At 43.3% G+C, this 21,729-nt stretch overlaps 1 protein-coding gene and 1 long non-coding RNA gene across 2 annotated transcripts in view; one reads left to right on the plus strand and one right to left on the minus strand.

Moving 5' to 3' along the window:
- LOC123366019 lies at positions 1-20,922 on the plus strand. Its single transcript, XR_006577888.1, has 3 exons — positions 1-245; positions 19,778-19,886; positions 20,455-20,922. It is a non-coding gene; the product is annotated as an uncharacterized LOC123366019 (long non-coding RNA).
- SYNE1 (spectrin repeat containing nuclear envelope protein 1) overlaps positions 13,179-21,729 on the minus strand; it is a 468,360-nt gene continuing 459,809 nt past the window's right edge. Inside the window, exons 144-145 of the mRNA XM_045009096.1 lie at positions 20,631-20,689; positions 13,179-14,423 (exon numbers count right to left, since the gene is read on the minus strand). Coding sequence (XP_044865031.1) covers positions 14,183-14,423; positions 20,631-20,689 — 300 coding nt within the window. The 3' untranslated portion in view covers positions 13,179-14,182. The remainder of the gene's footprint in view (positions 14,424-20,630; positions 20,690-21,729) is intronic.

The raw sequence follows: 21,729 nt of genomic DNA on the forward strand, positions 1-21,729 counted from the left end.
TGACTGACAACTTTTATTCTCAGTTGGGTCAGCCAGGGCGAGCCTATTGCCATGGAATGATAACAGGTCAGGAATCTGCACTGGAACAGAACATTTAATGCCGCCACTACATTGTAGCGTGGCTGCTTAAACATCCTGTGTAACAAGTTCTTCCTATACAACTTGCACCTTCCACAGAACCAGAACACAGTTGCTGACACCCACAGGCCAGAAGCAGCACAGGCTGAAGACAGGAAGATAGAAAGGTAAACTAAATGAAAAAGGTATATTAATTACTCTGGTGACCGGTAATCCTTAAATATAGTGCAGCTGCACAGGCTATTCTTACTGCAATAGGAAAGTCTGTGGGTTTTTTTAATCCATATATGATCATACTAGCCTTTAAAATCCTTGCGCAGTGATTATTTCTTGGTCTGGTTAAACACTGCATTCCTTTCCACTCTATTACAAAGTCACTTCCTTCAGATCAAGCTAGTTAGAAAGAAAGAAAGAAACCTGGGCAGACCACAGCAGCATGGCAGTCTATGGTCGGTGCTGCTGAAAGTGTAAAATCACCTGCTGAATGAAACCCACTTATGTTCTTTTTCTATGGCCCACCAGGCTGTAGTTATTTCCATTTCATCATGGCAACCTGCTGACATATATAAGCAAATTGGGGGGCATGTCAGCTATTGGGATGTGACAATTAACAGGCAAAATATTATATTTAGAGCACTTCAGATTTTTTCCCTGCTGAAATATCTCTCTGGGATCTCTGCTTTTTCTGGATTTAGATATCACCACCAAGGGGCCATCATTAGGAATTATTTGACTTTGCTCTGTCACATAGATGATGCTTGTATTTATCTTCTGCTTCCTTCAGGTCTCAGATGTCTCCATGTTAGCTCCAGCTTTGGCTGCCTCATTATTTCAGGAAACTTAATTCAAATGCAGCTGAAATTGTATTAGTCCACTCAATGCCCCTGCAGTGAGGTTTCAACCGTAGGGATTTTGGTACATAATGTATATTCTGAGATTTTTCTCAGGGAAAAAGAGCTTGCATATTACAAAGATCAGCTATCTGTGGGCATGCATCTTTGCTCTTTCACTAAATATGTTTACAAAATAGAGGCTGAAAGATCCTTGCTTAGCATGAAAGCCTTGAAGCTGCTGAAAAAATACCTCAGTTTGTCTTTGAGAACATTGCCTCTGTGTATTTACATTTGTGGGATCCATCTCCCTCCTTGTGACAGACCATACCCCTATGTTCATCCTTATTACAAGACAAGGATACATTTTGTACGAAGTATGCCTTGTGCGGTATCATTTGAAAACTCAATCTGCTGAACATTATTGTCCTGGTAAAATATGTGTATCAAAGTTGTTTGTAAAGTTATAAGATTCTCTTGTATAACATTGCTGTAACATGCTCCAAAATTAGAAACGCAGGCCCAGGCAGTTCTTCAGAAACAAAAGACGCACTGATGCTCCAGCCAGGTATCAGCGTAATCAAATGGACACTCATGACCTATCATCTGGCTAAGCCGCCATTCTTTGGCAGGAAGAAAGGTGTGAGCGAAAACTTTACATATTGGCAAAGACGCAGCAGAGGGGTTGGTTCTGTGTAAGCAGCTGGCTGTTGCCTGAAACCCAGCTGGAAATATACCCTCCTCCCCTCTTTGAGGATTAAGAATGAGAAACAGAGCTCCCCCCCCCCAAATCACCTCTTTCCCCTTATCTGTACTCACGGCAGTAACAACGTTTGAAAGACAAAGGAAGCATCATTAAACTGGAGAAGGGGTCCTTTTAGTTTGTTTTACCTTTTATTTCTTTGCAAACAATTCTGACGTTTATGCCTCATTATTGAAATCACTTAAAATCTATCTTTCTGTAGTTAATACATTTGTTTTATTGTTTTAGCTAAACAAGTGTGTTTGGACTGAAGTGCATGAGAACCTCCACTTGAGACAAAGGGTCTGTGCCTGTCACTTTCCATTGATGAAATGATGGTCTTTATGAGCTTGTATTGTCCAGAAGGAGAGATTTGGGCAGCACAAGATGCACATTTCTGGGGAAAGTCTGGGACTAGGAATTTGCTGGTATCACCATGTATGTAATTCATGAGTGACTGGCCAGAGCATTCATGTAATTCAGCTGGGAGTGATTTTGCATGCTGGTGGCTGGGTGAGCAGGACCAGGAGTGATTGCTCTCACAGCAAAGCAGTGTAAAAGGCACCCCAGATTGCAGAACTGAAGGGACACAGCTATTCATCAGTCCAGATTCTACTCTGCGGAATGTCACACACCGCCCCACCTATATCTGGTGATGCTGAGCTTCAGAAATCTGCGGTGTCTTTTGGCCAATGACAGGCAATGGGAATTAAAGCAGCTTTGAGTAATGCCAGGAGATCATAAGGCCCCAGGACTGGGGTAGTGGGAAGGTGGTTTAAAGCCACCTTGGCACCCCACTCTTCTGAGCTGGCCCAAACACTCTTTGGCTGCAGCTCAGGTGCTAAGCCAACATTTTGAATAGCCTTAACATCTGCCAGAAGAAGTAGGCTTTAATGGTTGAGCTTCTTCACTGTATGGCACAGAAGAAATGTCTTATGCCCAAATTCCAAATCTGTACTAAAAGTAGTGTCTGATTTTCACCATTAGCTTCTCTCTCCAATCCTCTCCTCCTTTCCCCCTCATCTTCCATTTGCCCTTGTGAACTTCATCTCCCCAGCTATTTTCCCTTCCTTCCTCCCCTCCTCTCTTTTCTACCTGGAGCTTGCTCCTTTTGGGAAGTGGAATCTAGTTCTCACTGCCTGGTCTTTCCAGACCAATTAAGCCTAGATGTTGTTGCAGTATGTAGGCTCTCCAAGCATTGTAGCTGTCCTTGTCCAGACTCCGTCAAGACTGGCTTTTGCTTTTAGGTGACAGTACTCCAGATGAGGCCATACCAAAGCTGAATTGAAGCTATTTCCCATCCTTTCTAAAAACAATCCTAAGAATCATATTTGGAGCCCCAAAATGCAAAGGGAGTTTTGCCCGAATGAGGACTGCAGCTTGTTAGTTGCTATGGCGTACACTACCTGCATCGGCATTGATCAGCATATTTTCTGTTCCTAAGCCATTTTCCTCACAGTACCCTGGAAATCCTGAACCCACCACTGTTTCTGAAAAAGATGCATTAGCAAAATAATGCAAAGAGTCCTGTGGCACCTTATAGACTAACAGACGTATTGGAGCATGAGCTTTCGTGGATGAAGACCCACTTTGTCGGATGCATCTTTGCTGCTTTTACAGATCCAGACTAACATGGCTACCCCTCTGATACTTATCAAAATAATGTATTTCCTCCCCCAAATAGTTTAAATTTAATCTGCCATTGTGCTGCTCAATGGCACCGTAGTGAAATCCATCTGCTATTTCTCAGGGCCTTCACTGGTTTTAAGCCAAACAGGTTTGTCTACTTCCTCTTGCACATACAATAATATATTAAATAATTCAGAACCCTAGGATCTCTCACTATTCATTTCCCTCTGCTCTTTGGAGCAGCCATGTAATATAACTCAGATTCCTATCTCTTAACTAGTTTTTAATCCACGACAGGCCTTTGCCCCAGTCCCTGTGATTATTTATTTTCCTTTATCACTTCTCAGCAACTTTATTTAAAGCTTTTTTTGGCAAACCAAGTAGATTGTATTTGTTTGGTCACTGCTGTCTACTCCTTTATCGTCAATTATATTGAAATAATTCTAATAGTATTAAGCGAGTCAGAGCTCTCCCTTTAGAGATATGCTACTACAGAGGTCTATATTTTGTATTACCATTAAAAACAATCCGTTCTATATTGCACCTTTCATGCAGCCACCCTTGGGTTTGAGGTCAACAATCAGCTGGTGGGGGCAGTAATGGGATAGTCTGGCAAAGTCACTGGCCTATGACAACCATAGAAACTCATGAATTGGGGAGGGGAAGCTCCATATTCAGGGGCTTGCATAGAAGACCCCTAGGACTTACACAGAAGTCAGATTTTTTTACCTTAAAATCATGAAGTCTACAGCCACTTGTTGGAGGACTTGAACCTTGTTTGTACCAAATCCAGGTCCAACCTCAACCTCAACCAGGCCGCTGGTCTTTCTTCCATTGACCAGTTTCCTGAGACGCAGGTGAAAAAACCCAACAATCTAGATTTCACAGTATCTCCATTCACCCTGCTTCCTGCCCCACTTCTAAGCATCATATTACTGACTTTCCAGCTCACAGCAAGGATCTGCTTGTTGAAGTGTTTATTTCACACCCATGGCTCTGGCTTCATTATTTCCCACTTATCGTCAGAATCCTCCTACAAACATCAGCTAAATCCTGGGGAGTTATTGCTGTGGAGTGTCTCAGGTGAGATACTTCAATCTACATTAACCCTTTGAACACCAGTTTGTTCTGAGGTAACTAGCAGCTGGAAATAGGAGTGGATGGTCAGTCATCTAGAACTAATTTGTCCAGGCCTAGGTGGGGGACAAGGGAGAGGAAGCCAGACCTTTACTATCTCATTACTACAAGGAACCATTCCAACCCCTTCATCCTGATATGCCCTGTACTCACTGACCAGTCCAGGGTTACTAACCAGTAGTGGGGACAGGCTTCATAGGACTGGCAGGCTGGAGGGTGGGATGGGGTTGTGTGTTGAGTGAGAACTGGCAGAGTAGCTGGGAGCACACATTTGGGCAGCTGCCAGGTAGGTAGCTTTGTTGGAAATGAAGCAGGGATCTCTGGGGGATGGGTGTGAGGCATGAGGCTGAGCAGTCAGGCTTATGGCTGTCAGGATTACAAGCACACATGAGGGGCGAGTAGGAACAGTTCGTGAAAACACGGCCAAACCCAAATGTTCAGAAGTTCCAAGTTGGCTGTGCAATCCTGAGATTGTATCATGAGTTTTGGGCTGCCTTTCGCTTTCCAACCTCCCTCACCCATCCCCCGTCTGGGTGACAATTAAGCTATGTCCACACTACAGCTTACGTTGGTATAAGTTACGTTCCTCAGGGGGGTGAATAAGCCACCCCTGAGCGATGTAAGTGCCACCGATGTAAGCGCCAATGTGGACAGGGCTGTGTGGGAGAACTTCTCCCACTGCCATAGCTACCACCCCTCACAGGGGCTGGAGTCATTAAGTTGACAGGAGAGCTCTCTCCCCTCAGCTTAGAGCATGTGCACTAGCAGCGCTGCAGCCATAAAGCTCTGTAATGTAGCCTAGTACTGCCAACTCTCCCAAATGTATAAAAATGATATTGGCCTCATTGCAGGAGCTCTCATTGGCTGCCTTATGGTGCAGAGCTTGCCCCTTCTCCCCAAAATTATAATTAACTAATTACACCCCCCACCTAGAAATAATTATGGAGCTCCCCCCACATACATTTGCCCATTCCTCCAGCCCAGCAATTAATTATGCAACCCCACCGCTGCCCACCCTCTACCTAAGCAATTAATAATACCGTATTCTCCCGAGTATAGGCCGCACTTTTTTCCCCTAATTTAAGTCTTTAAATTAGGGGTGCGGCCTATAATCAGGAACTTGAAAAAAAAACAATAAAAATACTTCAAATCCCAGCCGCGGCCGGGAATCAGAGCGCTCTGGGCTGCCCGCCGCGGTGGGGAGCCCAGAGCCCTTTAAATCCCAGCCGCGGCCGGGACTCAGGGCTCTGGGCTGCCCCAGCTGTGTCCCCGCCTCGCCCGGCCCCGGCCCCGCGTACCCGCCTCCGCCGGCCCTGGCCTCACGCCGCCCGGCTCCAGCCCCGGCCATATCCCCGCCGCCCGGCTCCGGCCCCAGGCCCGCGTACCTGCCTCCGCCGGCCGCGTCCCCGCCTCCCCTGCCGCCCGGCTCCAGCCCCGTGTACCCGCCTCCGCCGGCCCCAGCCTCAGGGCCGCCCAGAGGGGGGGGCAAAGGGGGCAATTTGCCCCCAGGCCCAGCAGGGGCCCCCACGAGAGTTTTTCGGGGCCCCCGGAGCGGTGTCCTTCACTCGCTCCGGGGGGCCCGGAAAACTCTTGCGGGGCCGGGCGCAGGAGCTTCTTCTGCTCCTGGTCTTCGCCTGCGGGGGGGGGGTCCTTCTGCTCCGGGGCGGAAGGACCCCCCACTGACGAGTTACCGCCCAAGCGGGACCCACTGCTGAAGTACAGCCCGGTCTTCGGCGGTAATTCGGTGGCGGGGGGCCCTTCCGTTCCAGGACTCGCCGCCGAAGTGCCCCGAAGACCCGCGGCGGGGCCTCTCGCCGCCGAATTACCGCCGAAGACCGGGCTGCACTTCAGCGGCGGGTCCCGCTTCGGCGGTAATTCAGCGGCAGGGGTGCCCCGCGGCGGGTCTTCGGGACACTTTGGCGGCAGGTCCCAGAATGGAAGGCCCCCCCCCCCCCCCGCTGAAGACCCCGGGCCCCTGGAATTCTCTGGCCGGCCCTGCCTGGCCTCGCGTCGCCCGGCGCTGGCCCCAGCCGCGCGTCCCCTGCCGCCGGCCCCGGCCGCCCGGCGCCGCGTCCCCCGCCGCCGCGTCGCCCGTCCCCGCGTCCCCCGCTGCCCGGCCCTGGCCCCGCATCCCTTCCCGGCCGCCCTACTCTGGCTGGCCAGCTACCTGGCTCTGGCCGTCCGGCTCCCGCCACATCCTCCAGCTCCGGGCTCCGGCCGCGTGACTCCTGCCCCGGCCCAGCATCCCGGGGCTCCTGGCTCCAGCCGCGGCCGGACTGTAGTGCCGCCAGCCACATCCAGGCAGCGCAGTAAGGGGGCAGGGAGGGGGTGTTGGAGAGAGGGCAGGGGAGTTCGGGGTGGGGGGTGGATAGGGGTTGGGGGGGTCAGAGGGTAGGGAACAGGGGGATTGAATAGGGGCAAAGGTCCTGGTGGGGCAGTTAGAAAGGATCAGGGGATGGATGGGGCGGTGGGAGGCAGTCAGGGGCAAGGGTTCCAGGGGCTGTCAGGGGACAAAGAGAAGGGGTGGTTGGATGGGGCAGGGGTCCCTGGGGTGGGGGGAGGTGTCAAGGAACGCGGGGGGTTGGATGGGGCAGGAGTTCGGGGGGGGGCCATGATTCCTAACCCTAAGAACATTTGCTAATGTTGTTGATTGTTGTGCAGGGGAGAGGGTGAGAACTGTTCCCATCAGTCTCCTTGTTGTCCATTCCTTTTCCCTTCTTTATTTACAGTATAACTACAAAATAGTTTTCAATATTTCTGAGTATATAACATATGCCGTCAAAAGCAGGACTACCAAAAGTGTTAAAAGTGTTAAAAATACTGGTACATGTCTTCCTATTCATTACATAAAATACTGTTTTACTGTTCTACTAATGTGTATATTTTCTTTAAGTTAAAAAAAGTTAAAAATTTAATTTTTTAAAAATAGCACCAAACTTTAAGGGCGCGGCTTATAATCAGGAGCGGCCTATAATCGGAACAATACGGTACATCTCCCAGCACAGCAATTAATTATGCATACACCCCACCACAGCCCCACCTCTGCACCTACTACAGCCCTCTCCCCCTTCCCAGCACTGGTGTTAAGGGGCGGGGAGGGGGAAGGAGCAGAACACAGACCGACCCATTGTTCCTCCCTCCAGTCCCCTGAGAATGATGTCAGCTGCACCCTCTCCCCTCCCTGAAAACTCCTCTCAGCCAGTCGGGCTAGCAAGACCCCTCTTGTGCCTCCTGCAGGAGCCCAGCCCCTAGGGCAGGAGCGGGGTACGTGGGGAAGGCAACTGGGGTGGCTCCAGCAGGAGCTAAAGGTTTATTTGCTGCAGTGAGTTGGCAACACTGCTTTATCCCCCTGACCCTTTGATGGGCCAGCAGGGGTCACCAAGGGCTCTTGCCCTGCAGACTGGGAAAGAGAGAGACAGAGAGGTAGGGAGGGGTGTGTGTGAGAGAGAGAGACTTGTCCCTTCCCTCCTGCCTCCAAACCAATCACAGGAGAGCTCTCCTCCCGAGTCCCCACTACTCCCTCAGCCACAGCCTAGGAAACGATGCGCCACTGTGATGCCAGCTAGCTGGTTTGTGGGCACTGTTAGTCCTATTCTCCTGCCTGAATTGACTCCAGAGTATCACAGAAATGAAGCCAAGCGCCAATGCCTGTAGGCACTGAAGCAACCTGTTCTCCCACCTGTCCCACACAGATTTGTTGCTACAGCAATTTCCTGCAGCACTCTGAGCTAAAACAAAGAACAACAAGAAAAGTACAAGATGACGGCAGTACCTAGGGGCAGTAGAAACCGTCTGTGCTAAGAGGGCTCTCTCTAAGGGTTTGAGTGCCAAGCGCAAGGGTGTTGTAAGTGTAGCAGCTGAGTGACAAGAGGCTCCAAGCTGAGGGCGGGAGTGGGAGACAAAGGGAGCTGTTAGAGAAAGGACTGGAGGGGATGGGGGACATGGAGAAAGGGAGAGACACAGGACAGAAGGAGATGAGAGAAGGCAGAGTAGAGTGGGGCTGAATTATGAAGGGGGAGACCAAGGAGCTTGAATATTATGTAGCAATGGAGATGGATCCAGTAATAGGATTCAAGGAGCAGAGAAGGGGTTGGGAGAAGAAAGATCATTGTATTTTCAACAGCTGAGTGGATTGGAGGAGCGAGGTAGCAGGAGGCCTGAGCGGTTGAGAGGGCAGCAATAGAGGGGAGAGGCAATAAGACATGGGCCAGCAATTTGACCATAGGGACGGAAAGGGCAGATTTTATGTTAGCTTCTAACGGCTTCAATCCTGATTGTATCCCCATTGCACTAGGCAGCATACGGACACATAGGGCTAGATGTACAAAGGTACTTTGGTGTTGCAAGGCACCCTGCTGCCCAGGGGCAGACTCAGTCCTGAGTTAGGTGCCCAGGATCTTCATACAATGCACGGGTTGTAGGAGATGGGTGCCTAAGGAAGGGATCCTCAGAAGCCAGGAAGCCGAGCAAGGAGCTGCCTCAGCTAGCCAGGAGTGAAATGCTGAGGAAAATGGCAGGGCTAAGCGCCCAGGTTCTCAAAGGCAGTTGGCACCTAACTCTCATCGATCTGGGCCTTAGGCACGTGGCTGACTGGCTGGAAGGAGGCCCCTCCCACGGCTCAGGATTCTCAGCCATGAATCATCTCCCAAAGAGTTCCATGATTAAGCCAGGTCAGCCCTTTCTTAACAACAAAAAACCCCCAAACAAACAAAAAACCACACACCAGAGTGAGAGAAAGAGAGCCCCCCCACAATAGGTGTTGGAACTAGGGGTGCTGGGGGTGCAGCCACACCCCCGGTTTGAAGTGGTTTTCATCACATATAGCGTTTACAGTTGGGTTCAATGGCTCTCAACACCCCCACTATACAAATTGTTCCAGCCCCCTGTCCCCACACCCATTATAACCCATAGCCCAGTGGGGTTGCGGGAGACCCAGATTCAAATCAATGCTCCAATGCCTTTTTAATTGTTTGTACAAAGTGGAATAGCTTCACAGGCGAGATTGAGAGAGACTCCAACCTGGAATAATCTCCAGTGGTTGGAGGACTCCCATGGCTTCCAGACCCTGCTCCAAATCAGCCAGAGTGGTGATTTGAAAACAGACCTCCTACCTCTGTTGAGTAGCGAGTGGCCTAACCACTGGGCTATTGCATCAACACTCCTGTGGATCCAATAGGTACGCTTGTAGGTAGGCCTGTTTGAGAATCTCACCAGGGCTTAGCCCTGAAATACGATACCAAACTGCTCAGCATCGCGAGGATTTAGGCAGCTTTGCACATGCCCACCTGCAGTGAATTCAGGCACCTCCAGGGTTAAGGGGCAGGGTTTTGAGGATCTCAGTGGTGCCTAACGGTTGGATTTAGATACCTAAAGTAGATCTAGCCCATACAAATAATGGAGTGAGTAGAGCAACAAGGGATCAAACTGAGGTTGACAATACTAATTACAATTCTTCTTAAAAACTATTCCTTTGTACTAGGGCTGTCGATTCATTGCAGTTAAGTCACACAATTATCTAAAAAATTAATTGCTATTAAAAATTAATCACACTTAATCACAGTTTTAATCACACTGTTAAACAATAGAATATCAAGTGAAATTTATTAAATGTTTTTGGATATTTTTCTACATTTTCAAGTACATTGATTTCAATTACAACACAGAATAAAGAGTGTACGGTGCTAACTTTATATTATTTTTGTTTTTGCAATCCAAAAAGCATAAACATAAATAGTATTTTTCAATTCACCTCATACAAGTACTGTAGTGCAATCTCTTTATTGTGAAAGTGCAACTTCCAAATGTAGATTTTTTGTTGTTACATAACTGCACTCTAAAACAAAACAATGTAAAACTTTAGGGCCTACAAGTCCACTCAGTCCTACTTCACGTTCAGCCAATTGCTAAGAAAAACAAGTTTGTTTACATTTACGGGACATAATGTTGTCTGCTTATTATTTACGTCACCTGAAATGAGAACCGGCATTTACACTTTTGTAGTCAGCATTGCAAGGTATATTAACCAGATATGCTAAACATTCTTATACCCCTTCAAGCTTTGGTCACCATTCCAGAGGACATGCTTCCATGCTGACGACACTTGTTAAAAAAATGTATTAATTAAGTTTGTGACTGAACTCTTTGGGGGAGAATTGTATGTCTCCTGCTCTGTTTTACCCGCATTCTGCCATATATTTCATATTATAGCAGTCTCGGATGGTGACCCAGCACATGTTGTTTGTTTTAAGAACACTGCAGATTTGACAAAATGCAAAGAAGGTAACAAATGTGAGATTTCTAAAGATAGCTACAGCACTTGACTCGAGGTTTAAGAATTTGAAGTGCCTTCCAAAATCTGAGGGATGGGGTGTGGCGCATGCTTTCAGAAGTCTTAAAAGAGCAACACTCTGATACAGAAACTACAGAACCCAAACCACCAAAAAAAAATAAAAAAAAATGAACTTTCTGCTGATGGCATCTGACTCAGATGAAGCAAATGAACATGTGCCAGTCTCCACTGCTTTGGATCGTTATTGAGCAGAACCTGTCATCAGCATGGATGCATGTCCTCAGGAATGGTGGTTGAAGCATGAAGGGACACGTGAATCTTTAGCGCATCTGGCACATAAATATCTTGCGATGCCGGCTACAACAGTGCCATGTGAACACCTCTTCTCACTTTCGGGTGACATTGTAAACAAGAAGCGGGCAGCATTATCTTCTGGGTGATTGGCTGAACAAGAAGTAGGACTGAGTGGATGTGTAGGCTCTGAAGTTTTACACTGTTTTATTTTTGAATGCAGTTTTTTTGTACATAATTCTACATTTGTAAATTCAACTTTCATGATAAAAAGATTCCACCACAGTTCTTGTAATGGGGGAATTGAAAAATATAATTTATTTTGTTTTTTACAGTGCAAATATTTGTAATAAAAAATAAAGTGAGCACTGTACACTTTGTATTGTGTTGTAATTTAAATCAATATATTTGAAAATGTAGAAAACATCCAAAAATATTTAAATAAATAGTATTCTATTATTGTTTAACAGCACGACTAATTGTGATTAATTTTTTTAATTGCTTGGCAGCCCTACTTTGTACCCTTCCTAATAGGTCCTCCTCCCACCTTCCCTCCCTCTCCATGATAACCAGGATTGGCCAATCTCCATTTCACCCCTTCTTCCCCCCACATTTCTGATTTTCTCCATAGTCTATGACCCCTTAACCCCATAGCCCAGGGGTTGGGAGTTAAAGGCCAGAGGAACCAATCAAGAGATGCCCTAAACAGAGAGAAAAGTCACTGCAAACCAAGAAGTTTCTCTGAAGATACTGACACTTCTCCCCTCCTTGGAGAATGGGGGTGGGAGGGCACTCCTGGAAGACTTCACTGTCCCTGCTAGCTTCTCTCATACTGTAGTGGAAGGCTCAGCTCCCGCAGACTATTTGACAGACAGAGGCTTCTGCACGGTCACCATACACCATCCTTGCCCAAGTGGCCCAGCATTCAGAGGTATTGTGGAGTAAGCAGCAAGAAAACTGAATGAGCAGGGGAGCCAAGGATGAGAAGCTTTCAAATCTGGAGGACAGGGAGAATAGCAAAGCTGCAACCAGATGGGAAAGGCTGGTAGAAGGACAGGAAGTTCAGTTTTGAATGGATAATTTAAGGCTTAATTTTTTACCTATTGCCTCCTGTATAAGACTCATTAAATAATCTTTTTCTCCCTCTAATTTTTAATTAGCATGTACTGATCCCTGGGAAGTAACAGGTGAGGCCGTGTACTCTTCCTAGCACCCTCTTTGGTGAACTCCTTGAAGATAAAACTTTAATGCTGTGTGCTTGCTTTCAGATAACATTTGCTGGCTTCCTTGCCTGAATTGCCATCTCGTGCTTCACAATCTCAGCTTTCCTTTTTAAAAACTCTCTAATCCGTATGGCTGTGAAGAAACTTTCAAAAAACACAAATCCAATTCAGTGACATCTGCCCAAGAATCTGGAACAATTGCTCTGAGATTTTATGAACTGCCACACATGCTAACTCGGATGCCTACTGGTGATAATTTTAATGACCTCCTGACTGGCCTCAATAGCTCAGTTCTAATCAGTCTCAATTCAAACCATTGCTACCCAGAAAGGCAATCCCAAGAAGCATCAACAATGCAAGTAGTTTTGTTTTCTTCAGGCTCAGCAAAAACAGGGCTTCTTTCCTTCTGCTTACACACTCCAGTCTATTCGCTCTTTAAATGAAAACATTTGTTCCTAAAAGTAATGGGAAAATATACAGTATGTGTAATAGGTTTTTTTTTAAAAACAGAAAAAACTTATTAAACCAGAGATAACTTTAGGGCAACACTCTGCAATTTCTCAAACTTGAAAAGAATTTTGTTTTGGTTAAGTTATGACTCATAAGCTATGTGAAGTGCCTGCTGCTGCTCAGAGAGTGAGTTTGCTGTAATGTTTCTGGGAAATTTATGAGTTTTCATTTTGTTCTGTTTTTCTGCTATTTATGCCTGTGTGTTGGGTATATTCCATGACAATACTTCAGCTATTGGTCAAGCATAAATATCAGTCTTAATGTCAGTCTATATCAAGCTGCTATGGAGAAGATTTAAACGTTTTCAACTCTCAAAAAACAGTCTTCTTCAGTGTTGACTGATAATAATAACTACTGAAGTATGGGAGGCAGCATATATACACATAAATCTAACAGTTTGGGAAACATGGACTGTAAGAAACATATTAGAAAAATCTGGAGTTTCCAAATGTTAATTCATAATTAAACAGCTTTTTATATTCATCACTGATTCTATAACTGTCTACTTTCCCATATCTCATACTGTTCTGCAGCAATTTTGCAAGGTCTTCCCATTCCCACAGATTCCTGCTACAATTCATTATTACAGCATTTCTTTTTATTTTATTTTTTTCTTTGAGAATTGCAGCATATACATGGTCTTATAATTGTTTTTACCATACATTTCTCATTCTAAACTTACAGGTTTCTAGAATTGTCATTAAAAAGCACGTAGACAAAATATTGTATGGTATCTATAATAAATGCAAAGAAATCATTACAAACAAAACTTGGCTTAGCAAACTGTACATACATAAATAGGTTCCTTTTTATACTTGATATTCAATATTTTTTCTCATAAAACCTTCCATGATCTTATTTATTACATCCATTTTTTTAAACCTTAAAAAAGTGCCTTTCAGATTTACAGCCTGTGCATCCAAAGAAAAGGTTAGAACGCCATGCCCAAAACAAAAAACAAGGAAAAATAGTACATTGCCATACAAGCTCTTTAAAAATGTATGTTACAAAGTCTTTCAAATGTCCTTAGCACTGGTTCGTTTGAATACTGTTAGATACTGATAATATATTTAACAAAGATCGGCTAATAGCTCATTCAGAGCCGCACACAGGAAAGGTTCTATCGAAAGTATAAAGTCCTTGGGCTATGCATAGCACAGGGCAGTGACCCAGATATAAAGTGGCCAGAAGATCCAGTATGTTGGATAGAAAGAAAATTCCTTCACTTATTTCATAGCTTTCTTAGTGCCAGAGATGTGAGTTTTGAAAGGATATTACTCACGTAATGCATTACACATTTTGGTACGGATACATTATTAATTTAGTGCCAGCAGAATGATATGGGAACATTGGCTACAGTAGACAGATAAAGCTGCCACGTTAAGTGCATTGACATTTGAAACAGGTCCATCTCCTGACATGCTTCTCCAACTTTAATAGCCTTTCTACTGCTTCATAAAGGAGGAGGGCCATTAGTATATCTTAACATGGGGTGGAAGGACCGGGCAAAATTATTCGATAGGGTACAGCTGTAGTCCTCCTCGGTCACTGGTACAAGGCAGGCAAGACCAATCAAGAGCAGCAGAAGAAGCTGAAGTGGTAGAGCAGCTCTGAGGACTCTCAGGAAGAAGGACGGGTGCTGCTGAGCTGCCAGTGTCTCAGAATGGGAGGAATCTGAGCCACCTCTTATGGACCTGAGAAAAGACATCAATGCAGGATAAACAGAAGCCTTATCAAAATGGACACTGCTTTCTGGAAAAACAACAACTCTTCCTGGTGCATTAACTTTAAAATCAATACAAATCCTATAATTAACAAATGCCAGAGGTGTTTTATAGTGAATATGCCATTACTTTGACACTGTCACTGTTTAGCACTGGTGGGATTGGAAAAAAAAAACATCTGATCAATCATAAAAAGAATAGCACATGGGCAGCTCAAGTGCCATCATTCTTAATTAATTGTGTAAAAGATTTTCCATGTGAAAAAATGAATGGATTGTACTCTCTAGACAAGACAAAATATATTCTATCATGTCAGTTGCTGACTTAGTCAATATCTGCACACAGTCTAGAAGGGAAACCCCATTGCTTTAAATGTCAACTGCATTTCCTTTTAGGAATTATCACGACGAGTCATGCAACTAGAGCAATAATATGCCAGTGTTGGATCAGAGGGATCTCAGTGTCCACAGAGTACAGCATAGCTTCATTTTGCACTGAATCAGAAGTTAAAGTTCCTGAACTTGGATGGACTTCTTACCCTTTCTTTGGAACTTATTTCCTTGCTGTCTTTCTATGGAAAACCTATTACTAGCATTGCAGTCACAACCTACTCTCAGTATCTGGTGGGGAGGTAGGCCTTGAGGTCAACATTTTCTAACCTGTATGTCTGAAGGTAAGCACCTAAATCCATAGCAATTTTTTAATCGATAGGAGATGTGGGAGCTCAGCACCTCTGAAAAACAAAAATCAGGCTATCCATTTAGATGCCTAATTTTAGGTACCCACATTTGAAAATTCTGACTGAAGTTTTTAGGATTTCCCTGTAACATGAAAGTTCTCCTTTCTAGCACTGGATACAGTTTGAATTCCATTTTGACACAAACCCAGAGTTGCTGGAACTGGAGGTGCTGTTGCACCCCCTTACTTGAAGCGGTTTCCATCATATACAGGGTTTCCGGTTGGTTTAATGTCTCTCGGCACCCCCACCATAAAAACTGTTCCAGCACCTCTGCACAGACCTTCCCATTTTGTCCTCTTGACCTAACCTGTCAGAAAACTACTACATGGGTGACCTACTGAAAGGCTTCTTACAAGTTAGATGGGTTGATAAAGCCTGAAGGTTAAAAAACCCAAACTGAATGATTTAGATACGTGAATTATGTGGCACGGAAAGGTACTGTGTTTTGGCAAGTACTAAAATGCACAGGAATTTAATGGTTCTCAAGCTATCTTCTAATATTGCAGCCTACGTCAATCTTGCTTCATTTCTTTTTATTATTAAGTGTGTATCTGATATGGAAGTCTCACAGCAATTTGATTACAGTTCAGCAAGAACACAATGGTGTACTGAGGCTAAGGAGATAGAAAGACGTATGTAAAACAGCACAAAGGAAGATGAGAAGCCATCTTCAGAATTACCTTTGCCATGAAATTATGCCCTCCCTTGTACCTTCTGGATCACCGAAGAAACTAGTTCTCCAATTATTAATATCTTACTGGAGGACATCATTTGTTGTTACTAACTCACTTATCTACAGATGTCTTCCCATGCTGAAGACTTCAAATGAAGCCAGGCAGCTTTTGGTTATGTTTAGTTGACTAATGGAGAGCTGACTATTCGAGTCCACTAAATGATTAACTTACTGGGATGATTAGGTCAAGAGGTCAAGATCAAAACAAAAGATTACACATTGCTTAAATCCACAGCATTGGAGCCAGAATGGAAAGCTGCTTATTCTTGCATCATGTAAGATCATATATTATATAGAACGCAATGAAAGGACATGGCACATTTAACAGCATCAGAGCATTCCATATTAAAGTTCAATTAGACCAGGCCTTCCACTGTATAAGAATGCCAACACAGAGAGTTAATGGGCTGAGGTAGGAACAAAAGGAACATGGAGTGCTTAATTACCTTCCAAGCATTTCGCTGCACAGTCTACCTACTTACGTGGCTTTTTGCATAAATACTATTGCTTACAGCTCATCAACAAATGCCACATTTTGCAGAGTGTCCACTCGTCATTGGGGTTAATGATCATGATTTGAAAAGTGGAGTCTTTTTTTTAAATAGTTATCCAGTGACCTGAAAGTTTTTCTGGGACTACCAAAAGGGTCTCTAAGGGAATTTCCAAGTGACAGATCAAAGGAGTGGGCTTGTTCATCAACTAGTAATTTTCCTCTCTTCTCAAGTCTATGGGCAGCAGAAATGCACCACCAATTTTGTTTCTGTATTTCTTGAAAAACATAAAAACATTCAAAGTAAAAGATGGTGGTGGGAAGTGTATGGAGGCTCTCGATTATGAGCCTAGTTAATTCTCTGAAGAATTAATGCCGTTATTGGAAAAGTGCTCTGAAATATAGTAGTAGTAGAGCAGTGCTGTAAATATTAACGGGCTAATACTGTATGGAAATGATCCAAGAAATGAATAATGAAACATTTGCCTCTGTAGGAAATTCCTTCAGAAGGGTCTGTTTTAAAAAGTTCAAGCGCTATATTCCTTTGGCGACATAACTGCTGTTTATCACACTTACTCATACCATAATGGACACATTAATAGTGATGGAAAACTGGATACGCAGCTCAAAGTGTTTAATGCAGGTGGAAAGGGGTGATTAAATGGTAACATCTGCAACCAAAGACCTGCTGTGCTATTGAAGTAAATGGAAAACTTCCTTCAATTTCAGTGGGTGGGGACTGGGCCCAAGTGCTATACAGTATATTACTTTTGGGGGAAAGCGTAGTTCGTTTCTCTTGCCCATTGATTCCCTGCCTTCTCTTTCAGACTGCTCTGCCATTTGTCACACTGACAGCTGCTCAGTTTGGACTGAAGTCAGACTACTTCACAATTGTTCTTTACTCCCTTAAATAGATTCTAGTGACTAGATATTGTGGAAGGCACAGCTGCAAATCTGACCAAATGCATGTTTCCTAATGTCAAACCAAGTCATCTACACAAGAACTCTGATGACTTGACCTTAAGTTACATAAAGCAGTCCAATTCCTCACCTATGGAGTTTGCAAAGTCTGGAGAACTGGAGCTCTACTCGTCTCTTCTGAAAAGCTTAGCTGATAGGCAGAAATTAAACTATCATGATGAGCAGGGGGAATTCTCATTTCACCTCCTGTGTATCTTCACCTTACTGCTCAGCATGCAGCTCAATTAGTTGTTCTTTGCTACTGTGTGTTCTACATTGACTACTCAGCCTCCCTCCTTCCCCCAAAGTTAGCTAGCTTACATTGTAAAGAAGATTAATATATCCATTTTACAGTTGGTTAAACAGGCAGTTTAACTGACAAGCCCAAAGTCAAGAGTGAGTGGCAGAACTGGGAACAGAACCATGGAGATCTGAACCCAAATCTCCTGGCCTAATCAGTACACTTACACTGCCTGCTATTATGCAGTCGAAGCCAGTAAGAATCCTGTGGCCTAGTTTGGTTCAAGAATTAAAGGTGAGTTTATAAAATTGCTATTTGATTCGGGGTGGAGGCGGGGTGGTGGTGGTGTTAGGAAGTGGGGACTGAATCAGTGGCACCAGAACTTGAATAAAGCTACCCAAGAAAGACAATGTAAACACACTGATGCAAATTGTACAATTATTTTTGTCTTTTTAACATTTTAATCACTTCAAAAAATCTGCAGGCAGGCATAGGTCCAGGTGTGCATTTTCTGAAAGCTATGTTAGCTGCCATGGGGAAAATGCACTTCTGGGATTTGCTTTTCCTAAATAGCATGCAACAGCTTGTACTGCCTGGCAAAAAAGATTCATGCCATACTGTAATCGTGGAGATCTGGGAGGATATCTTGATAAACAGACATGGGTTATGTGACAAATGAACAGGATACAGTAAATATGTTAACCTATTTGTTATGATAATGGAAAGGCAAAATGTCATCAAGCTTAATATAAAACCCCACTGACCCTCTAATTTTTAAAGTAAGTAACTTTCCATTGCAAAATCCTATAGGATAAACATTTCTAATTTCTCTTTGGTTCTCCCTTACACTATAGTCTATTAGGGTTTGCTGATCCAGTGCAAGATCAAACACAAAGTACTCTGATCAGAGGCATGTCAAAATATTTAAGAACACAGTGACAGCTTGTACTGCTTTATCAGTTAAAACCACATTACACATCAACCACAACCTGTCTGGCTTGCGCATTTGATTAAGTTTCCTATTCAGTAGTAACTCATTTGTATTCCACGCTTGTCTGAATGACAAATTGAATATTGTGTTGAACAGCTATGAGATGTGTTAATATACAGTGCTGAAGAAAGCTGATCTGAGAGGTGCCGCGCAGATGCCACTGTTAGAATGTGGGCTGATCCCAAAGCTGCAAAGCGCTGCTAAGACGCACGCTGGGCCAGTTGCTAACCCTTACAACACAGAAGCCTTCTCAAAGGGGTGCGTGTGTGGCTGTGCATGTAAAGGGGAGCAGAGGAGCAGACACAACATATTCCTTTAGTTCAGTGTTGCTAGTGCAAGCATGCTTATCTGCCTGATTTAAACATTGTTCTTCAGACAGATTCATAAAAGAAATATACTTAGCTGTTAATGGTCATAGCTTAAGTTTCCGATCCCCTCTTCCCCCTTTCTATAAGGAACAGAATGCCAACCCTTATACTGACTGGAGGTAGAAAAATTCTCTCTGAGTCTCCATTTGAGAGAAGAACAGAGAACTGGGGTCACTTGTTTAAGTATACATCACTTATTCTGTATGCTATGTTACTGTTTTTTCAACCAAGCAATCTACTTTCTTGGAAGCATTGGAAGACTAAATGTTCTACCTACCATACATCACTTGGATTTTGATTGTGAACTGGTACAACTAAAGTCATGAACTGAATCCCTTTACACATTTAAAACATTGCAAATATTACTTGGAAATAATTTGGATATTGACTAGTTCTAAATGCTAGCAGTTTTTGCCTCCCCCCACAATATTTCACACTGTTGCTTTGTTGAGCAAAAGCAAGGTTTGTCTTTATGGAATAAAGGTTATCAGGTACAAAGTGCATTCAAGGTTTTTTTAAAATGCCTGACCATTGCTCAATCACTGTATAAATCTATTTTGGCCCTGCTTCAAACCTAAAATTTCTTGCATTTGAATAAGAAATATTTTAGTGGATTTCAATTTTACTACATAGATGACAAAGAAAGTGTAAGTTTGATTACAGTTCCATATAAATTTCCCCCCTCCCAATATAATTTTAATTTTTTGTTGCAACTCACTAGATGCTGGAATGGGACAGGGCCTGTACCTTACAATGTTTATATATTTTTTGTTTTTTAAAACATTATTTGTTTATTCTATAGGGCGAAGTGAACTGATCAGTGAAAGAGTGAAGGGACACACACATCACACCAACAACAGAGAATGCAGAAGCACTGTTAGCCGCAGAGATGACAGATTGCTGGAGACAAGGTGGAAAGCAAAAAGCTGCAGCTGCAAGTCTGCTCTCTAGTGGTCATCTAGAAATGGGGCAGCGCTGCTCCTAGAGTGATAGTGGATGCAAGCACTTGTCAAGTGTCACATTAATGTCAGTGTGTAATATCTGCAAAGAAGTTCTATGATTTCAGAGAGAAAAGATGCTACCAATTTTTAGGATGAAAATTCTCAAATTCTGACTTTTCATTCTGAATGATGAGAACTGAAAACCCACAAACCGAACAAAATATTAAAAATTAAAAAAAAAAGAAGAAGAGGATGTTAGTGTGTTTTCTTCAGATTTGTGGGTTTTACAAATTCTAAAATATTGTATTGGTCTAATGCCTGCCTTAATTTAATATCTAGAAATAAAGAGGATGATAAAAAGTCTTTGCCATGAACCTCATGGTATATCTGCTGATCAGGTTTTAATATAACAAGCAATATTATGAATGTAAACAAACACCCATGTGATCAAATAAATAAAATAAATTTAAATTTAAATGATGCTAATGGGAAGCAAAAGCTGTATATTCCAAGAATTACCCGATATTTCTATTTACAGATATTTTGGTTGTAATAATTGAATCCTGCTTACAAAGGAACTCTGCACTTGAAATGGTTAATTCCTGTCCTTTTGACAGACTAAGTGTGGAGAGACACTTAATGGACATCATGGGCAATTTCCATCATCCTCTTGGAATTCTAGAACAGAGTGCGGAAACCAGGAGAATAAGGTACCTGCTGTGTGGACTGCTGACAGAGGGTCCAGGCTGTGAGACACTACATTTGCCCCGTGGCTGTTTGCAATGAACAGGGGGTAAAGAAAGAAGAATGTTCAGTCCAGGCAAATAAAGACAAGCTACTGATGAAATCAAATTAAAAGTGCAGCAAAGGAAACATAAAATCAAATGAAGTGACCAATACCCATGAACCAAGGAAACTGGCTTTTCTTCTGCTTCGAGCGGAATATGAAAATGCTTTGAACAGACAAAAGAAACTTGACAGAATGTTTTAATCATTAAAATAAAAATCATACTAGGCTTGGTACCAAAAAAAAAAAGTGTTAAATATTTTTTTAGCTCACGTGATTTGTTACATGAGATATTAATTAATTCATCTTATTGAAAGAGATGCACTTAAGTGTATTTATATTTAATTGCAGCTGAATTAATGTTCTGTAGAACATTAAAAATTATATTCCAAACGTCACCTTTAAAAAGTCTGGCTTCCTTCTTTCCACCCGTAACTCTGAGGGCCAAATAACTGCGGGTGCATTACTGCACTTGCAATTATTTCCTAGCATAATTAATGCTGCTTAGAAAGTTAATTAGCTGAAAGTCTCTGGATGGTAGGCAATTATTATAGATATAGCACCGGTGATGTGCTTGGCATTAGAATTCTAAGAGACATCAGTTTTTGTTTCCAAAATTACAGGTGCAAAAAGGGAGGCCCTTAGGAGTCTTGCATTTTACACTGTACATTATGGACAAAAATGAAGAAAATAATGTTTGTAAACCACAGTATTATATTAGAGATGAACAAATACAGATTAAAAGGTTAATATGAGGCATACTACATTTCTACCAATTCTTTAGCCAAAGTTTGCTATAGTAAATTGCTTTATCACTTTCTGCAGTGTGCAGGCATCTTCTAGTTTATGGTATCATGACTTTTACTACTAATTTTGTAAAAAGTGGCTAATAAAAATATGAAATTAATGACTCCAGAAATAAAATGATGTTTCATGTTGTTCTCAACCCTTTTGAAAAGCCAGTATTCCTTTACATTCTCAAACTAGGATCTAAAGAAAACTAGTGAATGTAGCAAAATCAATTTC

The sequence above is a fragment of the Mauremys mutica genome, chromosome 3 (genome assembly GCF_020497125.1).
Source record: "Mauremys mutica isolate MM-2020 ecotype Southern chromosome 3, ASM2049712v1, whole genome shotgun sequence".
NCBI lineage: Eukaryota > Metazoa > Chordata > Testudines > Geoemydidae > Mauremys > Mauremys mutica.